The sequence below is a fragment of the Bombina bombina genome, chromosome 4 (genome assembly GCF_027579735.1).
Source record: "Bombina bombina isolate aBomBom1 chromosome 4, aBomBom1.pri, whole genome shotgun sequence".
Lineage (NCBI taxonomy): Eukaryota > Metazoa > Chordata > Amphibia > Anura > Bombinatoridae > Bombina > Bombina bombina.
The window spans coordinates 274,614,630-274,635,210 of record NC_069502.1 but is presented as its reverse complement, the minus strand read 5'-3'; the positions used below and the strand labels follow the sequence as shown (position 1 = coordinate 274,635,210).

At 36.5% G+C, this 20,581-nt stretch overlaps 1 protein-coding gene across 1 annotated transcript in view; it reads left to right on the top strand.

Annotated features, from left to right (window-relative positions):
- Positions 1-17,919, top strand: part of LOC128656199 (putative serine protease K12H4.7) — a 655,842-nt gene extending 637,923 nt beyond the window's left edge. The window contains 1 exon segment of the mRNA XM_053709971.1: positions 17,480-17,919. Coding sequence (XP_053565946.1) covers positions 17,480-17,589 — 110 coding nt within the window. The 3' untranslated portion in view covers positions 17,590-17,919.
- Positions 17,920-20,581: the final 2,662 nt, after the last annotated feature.

The following is a 20,581-nucleotide window of genomic DNA, read 5'->3' as shown; positions in this document are numbered from 1 at the left end:
TTTTGCCTCAAGAAAAGATCTAAGGGTAAATCTAAAGCTTCTAACCGTTTTCATTCTTAAATAAGGAACAGAAATCAAATTCTTCCCCAAGGAATCTGTTTCCAATTGGAAGCCTTCTTCAAATTGGAATAAATCCAAGCCATTTAAGAGATCAAAGCCAGCCCCCAAGTTCGCATGAAGGTGTGGCCCTTATTACAGTTCAGATGGTAGCAGGCAGATTAAGATTTTTCTAAGATGTTTGGATCAATTCGGTCCAAAATCATTGGATTCAGAATATTGTCTCTCAGGGGTACAGAATAGGATTCAGAGTAAGACCGCCTGTGAGAAGATTTTTTTCTCACGCATTCCAGCGAACCCAGTAAAGGCTCAGGCTTTCCTGAGGTGTGTTTCAAATCTGGAGTTATCTGGGGTAATCATGCCAGTTCTGTTTCAGGAACAGGGTCTGGGGTTTTATTGAAATCAATTCATTGTCCCAAAGAAAGAAAATTCAGACCAGTTTTGGATCTAAAAATTTTGAATCGATATGTATGAGTATCAACTTTCAAAATCGTTACTAAAAAGTCTATTCTGCCTTTAGTTCAGCAAGGGCATTATATGTCCACAATTGACTTATCTTCATATTCCGATTCATCCAGATTGCTATCAGTTTCTGAGATTCTCTTTTTTTAGACCAGCATTACCAATTTGTTGCTCTTTTTGGCCTAGCGCTAGCTCTAGGAATCTTTTCAAAGGTTCTCGTGTCCTACTCTGTTATCAGTGAGCGGGGTGTTGCTGTGTTTCCTTATTTGGATGATATCTTGGTACTTGCTCAGTCTTTACGTTCTGCAGAATCTCACACAAATCAACTACTGTTTCTTCAAAGACATGGTTGGAGGATCAATTTACCAAAAAAATCCTCGATTCCTCAGACAAGGGTCACCTTTTTAGGTTTCCAGATAGATTCAGTATCCATGACTCTGTCTCTAACAGACAAGAGACAATTTAAATTGGTTTCAGCTTGTCGGAACCTTAAGTCTCTATTATTCCCTTCAGTAGCTATGTGCATGGATGTTTTAGGTCTCATGGCTGCAGCATCGGACGCAATTCCCTGTGCTCGTTTTCATACAAGACCTCTCCAGCTTTGTATGCTAAATCTATGGGGCAGGGATTATACAAGGATATCACAATTAATATCCTTAAATCCCAATGTTCGACTATCTCTGACTTGGTGGTTAGATCACCATTGTATAGTTCTAGGGGCCTCTTTGGTTCGTCCAACCTGGACTGTGATCACAACAGATGCGAGTTTTCAGGTTGGGGAGCTGTTTGGGGATATCTGACAGCACAAGGGGTTTTGAAATCTCAAGAGGCGAGATTACCAATCAATATTTTGAACACTGTGCAATTTTCAGGGTTCTTCAGGCTTGGCCTCTGTTGAAGAGAGAACCGTTCATTTGCTTTCAGAAAGACAATATCACAGCTGTGGCATATGTCATTCATCAGGGTGGGACTCACAGTCCCCTAGCTATGCAAGAAGTATCTTGAATACTTTCTTGGGTGGAATCCAGCTCTTGTCTAATTTCTGTGGTACATATCCAAGGTGTAGACAATTGAGAAGCGGATTATCTCAGCCGTCAGACTTTACATCCGGGGGAGTGGTCTCTCTATCCAGATGTGTTTTCTCAGTTTGTTCAGATGTGGGGTCTTTCAGAAATAGATCTGATGACTTCTCATCTAAACAAGAAACTTCCCAGGTACCTGTCCAGGTCCAGGGATCTTCAGGCAGAAGCAGTGGATGTGTTGACACTTCCTTGGTGCTACCAACCTGCTTATATTTTCCAGCCTCTAGTTCTTCCAAAATCATCATGGAATAGTCGTTTGTATTGCTGGTAGCTCCAGCATGGCCTCACAGGTTTTGGTATGTGGATCTTGTTTGGATGTCCAGTTGCTAACCTTGGCCTCTTCCATTAAGGTTGGATCTTTTGTTTCAAGGTTCGTTTTTCCATCAGGATTTCAAATCATTAAATTTGAAGGTATGGAAATTGAACCCCTAGTGCTTAGTCATAGAGGTTTCTCTGACTCAGTGATTAATACTATGTTACAGGCTCGTAAATCTGTTTCTAGAAAGATTTATTATCGAGTTTGGAAGGCTTATTTTAATGGTGGTGTTCTCATAAATTTGCTTGGCATGCTTTCAGAATTCCTAGAATTTTACAGTTTCTTCAAGATGGTTTGGATAAGAGTTTGTCTGCAAGTCCCTTGCAGGGACAAATCTCTGCTCTTTCTGTCTTATTTCACAGAAAGATTGCTAAGCTTCCTGATATTCACTGTTTTTGTACAGGCTTTGGTTTGTATCAAGCCTGTCAATCAATCTCTTCTCCTTGGAGTCTTAATTTGGTTTTGAAGGCTTTACAGGCTCCTTCATTTGAGCCTATGCATCCTTTGGACATTAAACTACTTTCTTGGAAAGTGTTGTTCCTTTTGGCCATCTCTTCTGCTAGAAGAGTTTCTGAGCTATCTGCTCTTTCTTGTGAATCTCCTTTTCTGATTTTTCATCAGGATAAGGCGGTTTTGCAGACTTCATTTAATTTCTTACCTTAGGTTGTGAATTCTAACAACATTAATAGAGAAATTGTTGTCCCTTCCTTGTGTCCTAGTCCTAAGAATTCTTTGGAGAAATCCTTACATTCTTTGGATGTTGTAAGAGCTTTGAAATATTATGAAGAAGCTACTAAAGATTTCAGGAAGATTTCTAGTCTATTTGTTATCTTTTCTGGTTCTAGGAAAGGTCAGAAGGCTTCTGCCATTTCCTTGGCTTCATGGTTAAAGCTTTTGATTCATTCAGCTTATTTGGGGTTGGGTCAAGCCCTGCCTCAAAGAATTACAGCTCATTCTACTAGATCAGTCTCCACTTTGTGGACTTTTAAGAATGAAGCTTCAGTTGATCAGATTTGCAAAGCAGCAACCTGGTCTTCTTTGCATATATATACTAAATTCTACTGTTTTGATGTTTTCACTTCTTCGGAAGCAGTTTTTGGTAGGAAAGTTCTTCAGGCAGCTGTTTCAGTTTGATTCTTCTGCTTATGTTTTAAGTTTTTTCTTTTCATTTAATGAGAATTAACTTATATTTTGGGTTATGGATTATTTTTTTCAGCGAAAAATGGCTGTTTTTATTTTATCCCTCCCTCTCTAGTGACTCTTGCGTGGAGTTCCACATCTTGGGTATTGCTATCCCATACGTCACTAGCTCATGGACTCTTGCCAATTACATGAAAGAAAACATAATTTATGTAAGAACTTACCTGATAAATTCATTTCTTTCATATTGGCAAGAGTCCATGAGGCCTACCCTTTTTGTGGTGGTTATGATTTGTTGTATAAAGCACAATTATTTCCAAATTCCTTTGTTGATGCTTTTTACTCCTTTCTTTATCACCCTACTATTTGGCTATTCGTTAAACTGAATTGTGGGTTTGGTGAGGGGTGTATTTATAGGCATTTGGAGGTTTGGGAAACTTTGCCCCTCCTGGTAGGATTGTATATCCCATACGTCACTAGCTCATGGACTCTTGCCAATATGAAAAAAATAAATTTATCAGGTAAGTTCTTACATAAATTATGTTTTTTTAGTCTTTTAGATAAGTCAAGTACCACAAAGTAATCAGATTTTTCCAAAGGGGTCAGAGTCATCCAGAAAATTGTATCAGTCTTTTAAAGTTTCCTATTTCAAATTGCAATCCATTCATATGTTACATAGAGTAAAATCAGGTCAATTTGTCACTGTAGGATTAATATGTATTCATACTTCTCAATTTAAATTTCTGCAAATCATTTTTATGCCACTCTTCTTGTTTGGTTACGAATTTCAGCCTTTTTCTTTGCCATACTTTTACAGTTCTACTTTCCAAATTTGAGCTGGTTGTGGTTTTCAGGGACTCCTCCTCAGGATGGAACCCTAAATATTGATTTCTTTTCAAACAACACATACATTATATCTATGTACTGTATATGATGGTCAGCAAGAGTGTCCCAGAACCTTAGCAGATTCAGTTGGTGTAGCTTTTATCTGAGTTCTGGGTTCTAAAACCACAAATGCCAAATTTAACATAGTGGAATCAGATAAACCTATGTCATAGATTCAGCGTGCCACTAATATACCTGTTATGTGAGGGTTTACATACTTCTTAGTTGGTTTTGGATTTAAAGTGAAGGTAAACTTACCTTGTTTACGTTCTTCATTAACATTCTTTATGCCAAAATAATATGAGTTTCATTCATCAATTTTGCAGCACTTATCTGTCAACAAAGTTATGACCGCAACTATTTGGTTTTACATAGTATCGTAATTCAACCCGTAATATAATTTTAGTTTTTTGCTTCTGGTCACGCTGTCCCAATAACCAATTGAAATTCTGGCCGTTAGGCGGCCATCAAGCTACATCATCGGAGTATTGGTTAATCTGCGCATGCGCCAATTTACTTTCTGCAGATTTGGTTTTGTTGCGCGCTCCCGTTTCGCGCATGCGCATTCTCCCCCCCCCGACAATAAAGAGTAAACGTCGTGATAGTTGCGGTCTATGGAAAACGGTCACGTATTTCAAAAATTTATAGCCACTCTGTTTGAAATATAACATAGTACTGAATGAATACATTATTCATTCAATACTATGTTGCTAGCGTGATTGACGCATGCTCGTTTTAGACCTGTTCAATGTGAACGCGGATTTTACATATACGTATGGAGCGGGTGGGATCGCTCTATACGTCAGCACAAAGAAATCAAGGAAGTAGATGATGGCCGGAGTTAGCTCGGTAACGGTAGGAAATTTTATAGATAAATAAAGTTGAAAATATAAAATGAATAAAAAAAAAAAAGTTAGCGATTTCAGTATATTTGACATATAGAGTAGATTTATGTGTTCTAGAGGCTCAAACTTTACTTTCACTTTAATCACTAGATATAATAGTGTTAAAGTTTTTTTATGTCTAGATATATAGACATTTTAAATGCTGTAGCATAGTACAGAGTAGTCCTCAAAGTGGTAAATTGAATAATGCTGCAGTGCGGGAAGTAATAAAAACTTGGGGCAATAAAAACCATAATTCCTTAGGCTTTTTGACCTAGAAAATACATTTGAAACCAAAGCTGCAATGATGTTTACATGCATTGGAGGAAATTTAAAAATATATCTCCTTTCACATGAAAATACTATCAAAGTGTCTGGGTAATTTGTCCAGTATTAGAGACCACAAGAAATCATTATCAACTCAGTGGTGTGTATTGGGATGTTTAAACTTGCTTATGTTTCTCATTATTTGCTAGGTCATCCAGAAATTAAGAGGGAAAGTATAACTTCTAGATGGCCTTGCAGAACGTTATACAAAACATAAAAGAGACAGATGCGCCACATGGCCCAATATTGTTTGTTCAGCGGGGTAGATATATTCTAGTGGTATCAATATTAACTCACAATCTAGGGAGCACTCCAGTTAGTGCAGCAGGAGCAGTCTGGGATTAATCACAGTCACCCAGCAGACCGACCTCTAGGGCAAAATGGTATGGTTCTGTGATGGAGATACAAGCAAAAACAAAAGTGCCTATATGGCCTAGTACTGTTTGAACCAGAGGATGGTGTTATGTATATTTGAAAATATACTCACATTTTGTATAGCATCTTCATTGATGCTAATCAGGCAGGAAGGGATCAATGCAGTCACCCAACAGACTATGGCAGGTTTTCACAGCAGGCAGAGCTCTCAAGGATCAGGTTAGGTCCAAATGATACACAATAGCAAGTGTTTAAAAAAAGTTGATACTTTACTTGATAAGACAAATAAAAACAAGCGACGTGTTTCTCAGCACACAGGCTGTTTCCTCAGGCTTAAAAGTTTTATAAGCCTGAGGAAACAGCCTGTGTGCTGAGAAACACGTTGCTTGTTTTTATTTGTCTTATCAAGTAAAGTATCAACTTTTTATTTAAACACTTGCTATTGTGTATCATTTGGACCTAACCTGATCCTTGAGAGCTCTGCTGCTCTGCCTGCTGTGAAAACCTGCCATAGTCTGTTGGGTGACTGCATTGATCCCTTCCTGCCTGATTAGCATCAATGAAGATGCTATACAAATTGTGAGTATATTTTCAAATATACATAACACCATCCTCTGGTTCAAACAGTACTAGGCCATATAGGCACTTTTGTTTTTGCTTGTATCTCCATCACAGAACCATACCATTTTGCCCTAGAGGTCGGTCTGCTGGGTGACTGTGATTAATCCCAGACTGCTCCTGCTGCACTAACTGGAGTGCTCCCTAGATTGTGAGTTAATATTGATACCACTAGAATATATCTACCCCGCTGAACATACAATATTGGGCCATGTGGCGCATCTGTCTCTTTTATGTTTTGTAGATCATCTTCTTGGGATCCCGGCCGGATTCTCTACAGATTGCTGCCTCTATAATATCTGTTCTCCACACAGTGACTTTCCACTAAGTAATCTGAACTGTTACAACTAATATCAAGTGTCGCTCACTTGTTGAATAAAGTGTCACACTATATGTTGTGGCATTATATTTCATTATTTATTATTTAATACATTTTTTTATGATATTCATTTTTTCTATTGTATCTGACATTTGATTGTTCTGATCTGATTGCTAGAAATCTGTATATAATAGGATTACACCTTACCACTGTTACACTTGCAGAACGTTAGATGACGGTAATTACTAAAGAAGGTTAAGAGTCTGTGAAGGTGAACCATTTAGTCATTAGTGAGGAATAGCTGACTTATAGCAGTTGACACAAAAATATATTTTTCTGTAGCTCTTGATTTATGTAGTGATCCTAAAAACAACACAATTGTGAAAAGATAATAAAGATCTAAATTCAATATTGCCACTTGGTTTACAATGTTCTCTAATGTATTGGACTTTTTTTTAATGTGTAGGAAAATGTTTGTGGAATGGAAAACATGTAATATAGATGTTAAATAGAAAATGTTTGTAATTGCTTTATGTGAAAGAGTAAATGCAAACCACATATCAAGCAGAACTCATCTGTCTACTTGATTTAACTTACGTAAATAAAGAAATTTCTAATACAAAATTTGATACCTTTCAATCAGAAAGTCTAAGGTTTAACTTGTTTAAAATACACATGGTACATGCTCTCTAAATTCAAACATGACTATAAATTTCATGCCACTTGAAAATGATATGATGATATAGTAACTTATTTGTTAGTTGAAAGTCAGATTTAACATTTCCAGCTTGCAGAGTTAGCTTTTATGGATCAAAGTGTGGGAGTCTGATTCTAATTTAACACCAAGAGCTTTAGCTGCGGACTTTTGACAGCAAGGGACGTCTGCATCTCTAAATATGTAATGCTGCTGGGTCTAACATAGTGTTCTGATGCTTAACTTTAGAATAACCCATTCCTTGATCTATTTTAGTTTTGAGTGGGAGAATTTTATGTCAAACATACTATAGAATATCCAAAAATATTAAATTGATCAGAAAACAAAGATACTCTTGCTATTTGTTTTTCTTTATACATTTGAATATTACTTGATATAGAATCTATAAATTATAATCGGCTATTAATTAAGAATAATTTTTGTTCTGTTCACAGGGCACTGATTTGTGAGTCTTTTTAATACTATATCTAAAATAAATAATTTTGAAATAGTAAGAGACAGCTTTTTCAAAAATAATTTCTATCTCTCACTATATATATATATATATATATATATATATATATATATATATATAACAAAGTAAGTGAAGGGGTATATATATATTTGGGTTTTTTTAATTGACTTGCAGAGCTTTTAAAAGCCCAAATTTAGATAATGTACTATTTAATCAATGTTTTTGAAAGTTAGGTTCCTTACCTAGGGAAATTAATTTACTTCCTTTAAATATTATATTAATTAATTAAGTAAGAAAGCGCTAAAGAAGCTAATGAGTCTAAGAGGTGATATATTCTAATGGCTTTTATTAAAACAGTTTAATTTGGTATAAGTGTGGATCTAAAACATTTGCAGAATCAATCATATAAAATGAGGGACGTCTCCCTTAAAAACAATTCTTCTAGTACAGTAATGCTAAAATAGTATCAGATATATTAAATATCTAGTTCATATATTGCTAGTATTTGTAACCTCAAATTCGTTACAATAAAATCGCAACAAATTATACATGTATATATTTAACAACAATAGTAGAAAATATGTGCTAAAAGCAAACTAGTCCACCTTAGCATTGAGAGTTCATATATATATTTGTATGGAATCCAGATCTAAAGTCTCTAATGAGTCAATACTAGCATATATATTTATCAAGTTATAGACTGTAGTTTTCCATAATATGTAGCTTATCACTACTTAACTTGTGAATAGTTGTAAGTCAATATAACAAAGTAACAAAGTCTGGCCAAGGGACACTGACCAAATTGACAATTTTTTCTTAGTGCAGGATAATGTGAATTATAGCTTACCAGAATCTTCAGACACTTACTGTGCCCTGCACATATTATGTGCGCTTCTGATAGAAGTAGAGAATAAGCTTACCGGGAACTTCCGACACGGTATTGTGCCTCTTTACAAGCTTACTGTGCTTTTCTCCATTGGTTGATTACAGCTGAAAACAACATCCGCTGTAATCAAGGAGTAAGAGGCATAGGTACAATAAATACATTCAGAACCCATTTGTGTTATATGGAGAAGAATTATACAATATTCTTCACTCTTTTAGACTATACAGAACAAACCATCTTTAACCCCTTAAGGACAAGGCCATTTTTCAGTTTCTTTCCCTTAAGGACCAAGGCTATTTTTACATTTCTGCTGAGTTTGTGTTAAGCTGTAATTTTCCTCTTACTTATTTACTGTACCCACACATATTATATACAGTTTTTCTCTCCATTAAATTGACTTTCTAAAGATACCATTATTTTCATCATATCTTATAATTTCTCTAAAAAATAAATATAAAATATGAGGAAAAAATGGAGAAAAACACACTTTTTCTAACTTTGACCCCCAAAATCTGTTACACATCTACAACCACCAAAAAACACCCATGCTAAATAGTTTCTAAATTTTGTCCTGAGTTTAGAAATACCTAATGTTTACATGTTCTTTGCTTTTTTGCAAGTTATAGGGCAATAAGTACAAGTAGCACTTTTCTATTTCCAAACCACTTTTTTTTCAAAATTAGCTATAGTTACATTGGGACACTGATATCTTTCAGGAATCCCTGAATATCCATTGACATGTATATATTTTTTCAGAAGACATCCCAAAGTATTGATCTAGGCCAATTTTGGTATATTTCATGCCACCATTTCACTGCCAAATTAGATCAAATTTCACTTTTTCACAAATTTTTTCACAAACTTTAGGTTTCTCACTGAAATTATTTGCAAACAACTTGTACAATTATGGCATAAATGGTTGTAAACGCTTCTCTGGGATCCCCTTTGTTCAGAAATAGCAGGCATATATGGCTTTGGCATTGCTTTTTGGTAATTAGAAGGCTGCTAAATGCCACTGCGCACCACACGTGAATTATTCCCAGCAGTGAAGGGGTTAATTAGGGAGCTTGTAGGGTTAATTTTAGCTTTAGTGTAGTAGACAACCCAAAGTATTGATCTAGGCCCATTTTGGTATATTTCATGCCACCATTTCCCCGCCAAATGCGATCAAATAAAAAAAATGTTCACTTTTTCACAATTTTTTTTCACAAACTTTAGGTTTCTCACTGAAATTATTTACAAAAAGCTTGTGCAATTATGGCACAAATGGTTGTAAATGCTTCTCTGGGATCCCCTTTGTTCAGAAATAGCAGACATATATGGCTTTGGCGTTGCTTTTTGGTGATTAGAAGGCCGCTAAATACCGCTGCGCATCACACGTGAATTATGTCTAGCAGTGAAGGGGTTAATTAGGTAGCTTGTAGGGAGCTTGCAGGGTTAATTTTAGCTTTAATGTAAAGATCAGCCTCCCACCTGACACATCACGCCCCCTGATCCCTCCCAAACAGCTCTTTTCCCTCCCCCACCTCACAATTTTCCCCGCCATCTTAAGTACTGGCAGAAAGTCTGCCAGTACTAAATTAAAAGGTATTTTTTTAAAAATATATATATATTTTTTTTTAGCATATTTACATATGCTGATGTGTAGGATCCCCCCTTAGCCCCCAACCTCCCTGAACCCCCCCCCCCCAAACAGCTCTCTATCCCTCCCCCTCTACCTTATTGGTAGCCATCTTGGGTACTCAAGCTGTCTGCCAGTACCCAGTTTACTTAAAAAAAACTGCTTTTATATATATATATATATATATATATATATATATATATATATATATATATATTTCTGTAGTGTAGCTTCCCCCCAGCCAAAGAGCAACCCCCCAACCCCTCCCAGATCCCTTAGATCTCTTTTTAAAATTATTTAAATTATTTTATCCCACTTATTTTTTTTACATTTCTGTAGTGTAGCCGTTCCCACCCGCTTCCACCCCGTGCACGCGCCCGCCCTCCCATGCACTTGCGCGCTCCTCCGTGCGAACCCCCGACGTCACGCCCACGATCCTGCCCCCCTCCACGTCATAGCACACATCGATGGCTGCCCACCCGCCTCCCACTGCAGCTCCCACCCACCAACGATACCGGCCATCGATGTCCGGTGCAGAGAGGGCCACAGAGTGGCTCTCTCTGCATCGGATAGCCAAGGGGTGTTATTGCAGGAAGCCTCGATATCGAGGCATCACTGCAATAACCGGAAAGCGACTGGAAGCGAGCAGGATCGCTTCCAGCCGCTTTAAACCCCTAATGTCGTACAGGGTATGTCGCTGGTCTTTAAAGACCAGGTTGTGTGCGACGTACCCTGTACAACATGCGTTGTTAAGGGGTTAAAACAAGTATTTTTCATTCACCCTCCACCCTTAGGTTTTGCATAGTGTCAACAGTCCTTGATTTCCAGGGTGTGTGTGTGTGTATAGATATACATGGCTTTTAACCAAACGGCTTTAATAAATAGCTATGCACAATAAAATATTACCTCTGCAATTAAGCAGCTGTAAATTTGATGTAGCCTTTATGTAGTTCATGGTAAGACAGGTCCTCATTTTTATTCATTATCTTTTTTTACAAACATATAATACAAAACAAAACAATACGGAAACGCTCAAAAACAAAAACAAATAAAAAATACAAGTTATACAAAGTAATTGTGTATCCTGCTGAAATTAAACAATCGGCTTCTTTCCTTTGAAATATAAAATCAACTATTACATATAATTTAACTTATTTTATTTTGTAAATTTACATATATGGGGCACCTACTCTTTATTAATATATGAGCCCTGTGATACTTAGTTTATATATTGGTTACTCATATATCTACCTGTCAGGGTGCCAGGAATCAGACTGAGACAAGAAGTGCAAAAATAATCACACCTTTATTAATAGCAAAAATAATAAAAAGTCCATAAGTCAAATAACAAGCCAGGAATCAAAAACAAGAGCTGGTAGTCAGACGACCCGAGTCAGGAGCCAAAGCGAATAGTCAGACAAGCCGAAATCAGGAACAAGGAAAACAGCAGAGTCGGGAACAAGCCAGAAATCAGGAACCAAGAGGGACGTCAGATAGCCAGGTAATATACAGGAGCTCTCACAAACAGGCCTGAGACAACGCAAAGGCACAGCATACTGAACAGAGGCCCTTTAAATAATAAGTGATTACATCACAATTCTGAGACTGCATCCTGTCTCACATGGATGATGCACACCAGTCTGACCATAAAAGGAAGTGCAGGAAATGAGCAGCATACCCCAAAATGCACCATAGTCTGCAAGAGAGGTGAGTAAAATGGCTGCTAGCAGCACATGGCAAACAAAACAGGGAAAAACCCTGACACTACCATAGATTTATGGAACTCCAAATTTCCTCTTTTCATGTAATAAAATTCCTCTAAGACTGGATTATAATGCACCTCTCTGATCCAAGTAGAGATAATGGGAGGAGTACTTTTTTCCACATCTTCAGGATCTTTTTTTTGCACAGTTAACATTTGATTCAAGTAGTTTGTAGGATTTTTTTTTTTTTTTTACAGTATAGTTTAATATTACCGAGTAGAAGTCAAATATTTTATCTTTCTTTCATGTAATTGGCAAGAGTCCATGAGCTAGTGACGTATGGGATATACAATCCTACCAGGAGGGGCAAAGTTTCCCAAACCTCAAATGCCTATAAATACACCCCTCACCACACCCACAATTCAGTTTTACAAACTTTGGAGGTGGTGAAGTAAGTTTGTGCTAGATTTCTACGTTGATATGCGCTTCTCAGTATTTTGAAGCCCGATTCCTCTCAGAGTACAGTGAATGTCAGAGGGATGTAGAGGAAGTATCACCTATTGAATGCAATGGTTTTCCTTGTGGGAGATCTATTTCATAGGTTCGGTGGTAGAGATTAATATCCTACCTCCCTTATTCAGATTGATGATATACTCTCATATTCCATTACCTCTACTGATAACTGTTTCAGTACTGGTTTGGCTATCTGCTATATGTGGATGGGTGTCTTTCAGTAAGTATGTTTTCAATACTTAAGAGACACTCAGCTATGGTTTGGCACTTTATGTATTAATATAAAGTTCTAAATTATTCAGGTTTATGTACTGTATATTTCCTTTTGTATACTATTCAGCTTCATATTTGGGAAAAACATATTTAGGAAAATATTTTTTCTTACCTGGGGTTTAGTCTTTTTTTTCAAATTGACTGCTTTTTCATAAAATTTTCGCGGGCAAAATTAGGCTCGCAAGGCGCAAAATGCTGATGTTTATTGCATCATTCTGGACGCGAAGGTATGTCCGGTGACGCAAGTTCGTCATTTCCGGTGTCGTAGTTGACACTGAGTTCCTTGCACAAGGTGCGTCTGCAATGACGCAAGGGTGTCAGTTCTGGATGTTGTTAGCCCCAAACAATTTTTCATTTTGTGTTGTGCGTCATACTTGGCGCCAAATAATTTTATTATTAAAACCCCATTCCTATGTGCCTCCTTCCTATTTTCTCAAGTGTGTTTCAGACCTGGAGCTTTCAGGGGTAATCATACCAGTTCCGTTTCAGAGGTTTTATTCAAATCTATTCATTGTCCCAAAGAAAGAAAATTCCTTCAGGCCAGTTCTGGATCTTAAAATTTTGAATAATTTTGTAAGAGTGCCAACTTTCAAAATGGTGACTATAAGGACTATTCTGCCTTTTGTTCAGCAAGGTCATTATATGTCCTTGATAGACTTTCAGAATGCATATCTTCATATTCCGATTCATCCAGACCACTATCAGTTTCTGAGATTCTCTTTTCTAGACAAGCATTACCAATCTGTCGCTCTTCCATGTGGCCTAGCGACAGCCACAAGCATCTTTTCAAAGGTTATCGGTGCCCTACTCTCTGTAATTAGGTACTAGCTCAGTCTTTACATTCGGCAGAATCTCACACGAAGCAACTAGTGTTGTTTTTTCAAAGACATGGTTGGAGGATCAATTTACCAAAAAGTTAATTGATTCCTCAGACAAGGTCACCTTTTTAGGTTTCCAGATAGTTTCAGTGTCCATGACTCTGTCTCTAACAGACAAGAGGCGACTAAAATTGGGTTCAGCTTGTCAGAACCTTCAGTCTCAATCATTCCCTTCAGTAGCTATGTGCATGGAAGTTTTAGGTCTCATGACTGCAACATCGGACGCGATCCCCTTTGCTCGTTTTCATATGAGACCTCTCCAGCTTTGTATGCTGAAACAATGGTGCAGGGATTATACAAAGATATCGCAATTAATATCCTTAAATCCCAATGTTCGACTCTCTCTGACTTGGTGGTTAGATCACCATTGTATAGTTCAAGGGGCTTCTTTTGTTTGTCCAACCTGGACTGTGATCACAACAAATGCAAGTCTTTCAGGTTGGGGAGCTGTTTGGGGATCTCTGACAGCACAAGGGGTTTGGAAATCTCAAGAGGCGAGGTTACCAATCAATTTTTTAGAACTCCGTGCTATTTTCAGGACTCTTCAGGTGTGGGCTCTGTTGAAGAGAGAACTGTACTTTTGTTTTCAGGCAGACAATGACACAACTGTGGCATATGCCAATTTTCAGGGTGGGACTCACAGTCCCCAAGCTATGAAAGAAGTATCTCAGATACTTTCTTGTGCGGAATCCAACTCCTGTCTAATTTTTGCGGTTCATATCCCAGGTGTAGACAATTGGGAGGCGGATTATCTCAGCTGTCAGACTTTACATCCTGGGGAGTGGTCGCTCCATCCAGATGCGTTTTCTCAAATTGTTCAGATATGGGGTCTTCCAGAAATAGATCTGAAGGCTTCCCATCTAAACAAGAAACTTCCCAGGTACCTGTCCAGGTCCAGGGATCCTCAGGCGCAGGCAGTGGATACGTTAGCAGTTCCTTGGTGTTACCAACCTGCTTATATTTTCCCGCCTCTATTTCTTCTTCCAAGAGTGATCTCCAAAATCATCATGGAACATTTGTGTTGCTGGCAGCTCCAGCATGGCCTCACAGGTTTTGGTATGCAAATCTTGTTTGAATGTCCAGTTAATAGAGAAATTGTTGTTCCTTCTTTGTGTCCTAATCCTAAGAATTCTTTGGAGAGATCCTTACATTCTTTGGATGTTGTAAGAGCTTTGAAATATTATGTTGAAGCTACTAAAGATTTCAGGAAGACTTCTAGTCTATTTGTTGTCTTTCCTGGTCCTAGGAAAGGTCAGAAAGCTTCTGCCATTTCCTTGGCATCCTCGTTAAAACTTTTGATTCATCAGGCTTATTTGAAATCGGGTCAGGCCCCGCCTCAGAGAATTACATCTCATTCTACTAGATCGGTCTCCACTTTGTGGCCTTTAAGAATGAAGCTTCAGTTGATCAGATTTGCAAAGCAGCAACTTCGTCTTCTTTGCATACCTTTACTAAATTCTACCATTTTTATGTATTTGCTTCCTCAGAAGCAGTTTTTGGTAGAAAAGTTCTTCAGGCAGCTGTTTGTTTGATTCTTCTACTTATGTTTAAGTTTTTTATTTTCATTTATGAGAATAAACGTATTTTGGGTTGTGGATTAATTTTTTTCAGCGGAAAATGGCTATTATTTTTATCCCTCCCTCTCTAGTGACTCTTCTGTGGAGCTCCACATCTTGGGTATTACTATCCTATTTGTCTCTAGCTCATGGACTCTTGCCAATTACATGAAAGAAAACATGATGTATGTAAGAACTTACCTGATAAATTAATTTCTTTCATATTGGCCGGAATCCATGAGACCCACCCTTTTTATGGTGGTTATGATTTTTTGTATAAAGCACAATTATTTCCATATTCCTTTTTTGATATTTTTTACTCCTTTCTTTAGCACCCCACGTCTTGGCTATTCGTTAAACTGAATTGTGGGTGTGGTGAGGGGTGTATTTATAGGCATTTTGAGGTTTGGGAAACTGCCCCTCCTGGTAGGATTGTATATCCCATACATCACTAGCTCATGGACTCTTGCCAATATGAAATAAATGAATTTATCAGGTAAGTTCTTACATACATTATGTTTTTTTCATTATTTTCTTGCTTATCCTTAATACCTCTTTCCAGAAGTCTTCTTTTCTAGGACAAACAGTATGTGAGCCAAATCACCTTTCTTTTTACAGCCTCGCCAACATAACCCCTTTGTGTGTGGATATAATTTTTTCTAAATTAATTTCCGTTATATTAGCTGAAACTCAAGATGTGGTAGTACTTTCAAATATATTCAATAAGCCTTTTAAATCCATATTGGCATTAAGTTCTCTTTCCCAACTTTTGGCAAAATCTGGTAATTCATATTTATAAGTAGCTAATATATTATTTACTTTTGATAGGTTATGTTTTTTACTTTAAATACATAGCTCTTCGAGCTTAGTCATACTCCTGGTTGGAGTTTTTTGCTGATTATTAATAGCTCCCTGGACTTTAATTTCTATTCATTAAGCTATGGATAAGTCTAAATTATACTATTAATATCAGATAGGCGTGTTTTGATCAAAGCACTGAGTGGGTGGAGCAGTTGAACAGCAGGTCGTCAATACTCCAGTAACCTGCTCGCTCTGCTGCAAAGAGTCCATGGAAATTATTTTGAAATGTTGCCAATTATAGTTTCTGCCATATCTTTTAACCAAACGAAATATATGAATTACAGAATTTACAAATCCATCGGTGGACTATTTACCAACATAAAATCTGGTTATGTAGACTATCTTAAAATCAATTCTATAATTCATCCATTTATAATGAATGATGGTACTCTCAAAAAAACAAGTGTCCACATATTCCCCAACCTAATAGGTGAAATTGGATGAATAAAAAATGTTCTGTGCAGTTAGATTAACTCCTGATTGGCTTAGATGACCAATTCCCACATAGGTTCAAGTCTAGCTCTGCATTGAGACCGTTTGGCTGCAAGCTATTCAATGTAAATATTAATTCTGCCTCATTATACTGCCTCCTACTCATAAACTTTGTGGATACTGGCATTAATAAATAGCTATGTACAAAAGAAAATATTACCTCTACGATTAAGCAGATGTAAATTTGATGTAGCCTTTATGTAGTTCATGTTCATGGTAAGACAGGTCCTCAATGTCTAACCTTCATATAACAGGATATGACCTTGCTAGAGCAGAGTTCTCAAATGTCATTAACATATAAAAGGCTATAGAAAAATATAATTGTGTTTTATATTTATTTCCATGAACTAGGATAGGATTTATGACTGTAGTTATTGAAGAGCTCTGCATTGTTTCAGTTTTCATTAACATTGACCATTTTTTCATTAGTAATGTCATTGTTAATAGCTCTTTATTTTTTCTGTTTTCATTAAGTACCATTTTTTTAAAATAATTACATCTAACAGCAATAAATTATTCCTAATGTGCATTATTATTATTATTTAAGGAGTAACAGATTTGTTAAATTGCATATAAGCAAGTTTGTTCCGGTGGTGTCTTAATTACCTTTAATTAAAGGACTGTTATAGTAATAAAAAGTACATGCTCGAATCCATTAGACTATAAACCGCAGACTACTGTGAGTACACGACTTAAATATGCACCTAGCAATGCTGATTGGATCAGCAGTGCTCTGCAAGTCCAGAGAGTGTTTCTACTGTGTGTTTAACCTTTTTGCGGGGGGGTTAAACACACAGGGGTCTTAGTCTTAAAATTACATGCTCCTAATGGATTAGAGCATGTCTTTTGTTTTGTTTTATTAACTATAATGGCCCTATAAGTGATTCAAGCATAATATAATTTCATAAGAATATCCAGACTGCAGATGGTCTCATGAAACCAAGAGACCTCAGTTTCAATATTATATATATTCATAGAACTAATATTATGGATGGAACATGTAAATCATGTTAGCAAGAATATTGGCTGCAATTTACTGATTGAATTCTTCCTACTTTACAGATGCTGCTCATTGTGCAGATATGTATCCTGCAAGACCTGAAGAGCCAGCTTGTTTACCTTTTACAAGACAGTACATCTTTGAGATATTAAATAAATGGCTGCAGTTATAAGGTTTCTTCTGGTCTGGAACTGTGTGACACCTACCTATGTCTGCACCAGGAATGTATTCCATGTGGAAATATCATAATGTATGTTACAGTCAATGTCAAGATAAACAGTATATCTGGATTTTATGTAAATAAACCATGTTTAGTCTGATAGCCATAAAACATTTTGTTGGGCTCTCTGGGGAAAAATACATTTTTACTTAAAATTATCACTTAAATTCCCAAGTTGTTAAGGTAATTATTGTATTTTGTTGTTCATAGACCGCTGCATCTGTTATTGTCTGCTTTTTGTATACCTCTATCTTATACAAATAAACAGCTGTTTGTCTCTCATTCTAGCTATGTCATGACAGTCTTCAAAGGTGGGTTTATACATTTTATATTTAGGCCCATTCCTTTTGCACTCCATTCTGTTTCTGTATATAGAAATGTGGGCTGATTGATGATTCAGATAGAGCATGCAGTTTTACACAACTTACTTCTGTTTTCAAGTTTGCTTTGTTCTTTTGGTATCTTTTGTTGAAAAACAAACCTGGGTAGGCTCAGGAGTAGTAATTCACTACTGTGAGCTAGCTGCTAATTGGTAGCTGTACATATATGCCTTTTGTTCTTGGCTTACCCAATGAGTTCAGCTATCTTCCAGTAGTACATTGCTGCTCATTTAGCAAAGGATGCCAAGAGAATGAAGCAAACATAATAGAAGTACAATGGGAAGTTGTTTAACCTTGTGTGTTGTATCTAAATCATAAAAAAACGTTTTGTGGGTTTCATGTCCCTTATTGCCGTTTTCTACATACACCCATACCCAATACCCATTTTCATCCATTACAGTTTGCCATGTAAAAAGTTCTTATCCAGCTTGTGCGCTTTTTTGGCTTCTTCTCTATGGTATCCCAGTCCCTTAGAAGAGTAGCTGTTAGTTAAGCAGCCAAAACCTACAATTGGGTAAACCTGAGAAAAACTATAAGAAAAGGCTTCTTAGATGGGATATTTGAGGACCTCACAGCATACACAAAAGTAAACAGCATTTAGTTGAGTGAAGATCGATGAGGCCCACCTAATCTTTAAATGCAAATGTTGGCTGTTATTGGATATCCGTATTTAAAGGGACAGTCTAGTTAAAATTAAACTTTAATGATTCAGATAAGGCATGCAATTTTAAATAGCTTTTCTACTTTTATCATCAAATTTCCTTTGTTCACTTGGTATTCTTTGTTGAAAGCTAAACCTAGACAGGCTCATTTGCTAATGTATAAACCGTTAAAGACTACCTCTTATCTCAGTGCATTTTGGCATTTTTTCCCAGATAGACTGTGCTAGCTCATGTTTGCTATATAGATAACATTGTGCTCACTCATGTAGAGTTATTTATGAGTCAGCACTGATTGTCTAAAATGCAAGTCTGTCAACTATAAGGAAGATAAGTCTGCAGAGACTTAGATACAAGGTAATTAGAAAGGTAAAAAGTATATTAATATAACCGTGTTGGTTATGCAAAACTGGGGATTATCTATATTTTTAAACAATAAACATTTTTAAGTAGAATGTCCCTTTAACAATTTCCTGTAGTTTGATGTAATGTTATTACATTTATAAAACATCATAACACGTATTTACATTAATAAATACACATTCTGCTCTTACTGTGACTCTGTTGTTTAAAAATGCAATTTGAGCTATATTTTAAAACCCTTATTAAACCAAAAACCAATTTGGTTCTTTAATATGTGAGCTCATGCATGAAAACTTAAATATGAGCAAAAAGTTATTTATTATATATTAAATGCTGTTCTTGAGGGGTCTCCATGCAAAGTATCTGAAAGTTTTTTTTTTTGTTTGTTTCTTTTGGGGGGGTGGGTTGTGAAAATTAAAAAAAAAAATTAATAATAATTAGAAGATATGTGAAAACCATGTTTTTGATTGATTTGAAAGACCTTCAATTTGAGTCTTCTCACAGCTTGAAATTGCAAAGAAAGAAAAATGTGACCTCTTCACACAATCTTTCTTGTGCTTCAACACAGTTGTCTGTGGCCAACCCCTACATCCAGAACTAATTTATATACATATTTTGGACTGTGGTTATGTACGCATTAGGGTGTCTTGGCTTAGAGGCTAATGAAGACCCACTATGAGCAGTACATTTCCCTTGTTGAAGCAAACTAATAGTGTTGTTCCAACAGCGAGTGAACATTTCCTTAAATTTTCAAAAAAAGGTTTTGGAAAATGGGCTATTGGGTTTGCAGAATGTGCCTGTTCATACTTTTTATTTTTGAGACTGTCCTGATTAGTTTTTTTATGTCTCTGTTCCTCCATTCTCTATACTTCCAATGCTATGGTGCCTGATTTGTCTCTTCTCTTTGGTGAGTTTTTTGTCTTTCCATCTATTCATTCTTCTATATGGATGATACAATCATTTAAGTTTATGAACATGGTGCTCTCTCACTCTATATGCCTCCAAGTATATCACAATAGATAAAACTTCCTTAAGGGTAAAGCCATTTATAAAACATTACAGTTAGAGGCATTCCTTTCATAGATGCTTTTTAAATGCAAAACCAACTCTCTTTTTTTTTTTTTTGCAAGAAAGATTTGCTTTTGCCAGGAAAATTGCTTACAAGTGTGTCAGATCCTTAGGTAAACATTTCATTATTACAAATACAATTCTTCCTATGTCAGGTCCCATGAGATCCTGTGAAAATCAGGACCTCCTTGACTTTTAAGACAGGGATTTATTCAAACCTCATTGTTGCTGATATTTATACAGTTTTAGGCTTGAAAAAGTTAAATTTACATTTATCAGATTTCAAAATTGATTAATTAGTTCATGCTTGAACTAAAAAAATGATGTACACTATAGAGCTGATAAATGCTTATATTTATATTGACGTTTATCTCAATGATTTCAAGTTTCATAGGATTGTTGTGGAACAATTCCATGCCTAGATTACTCTGAGGCCTATTTCAGAAATGTCTTGCGGACCTGATCCGACACTGC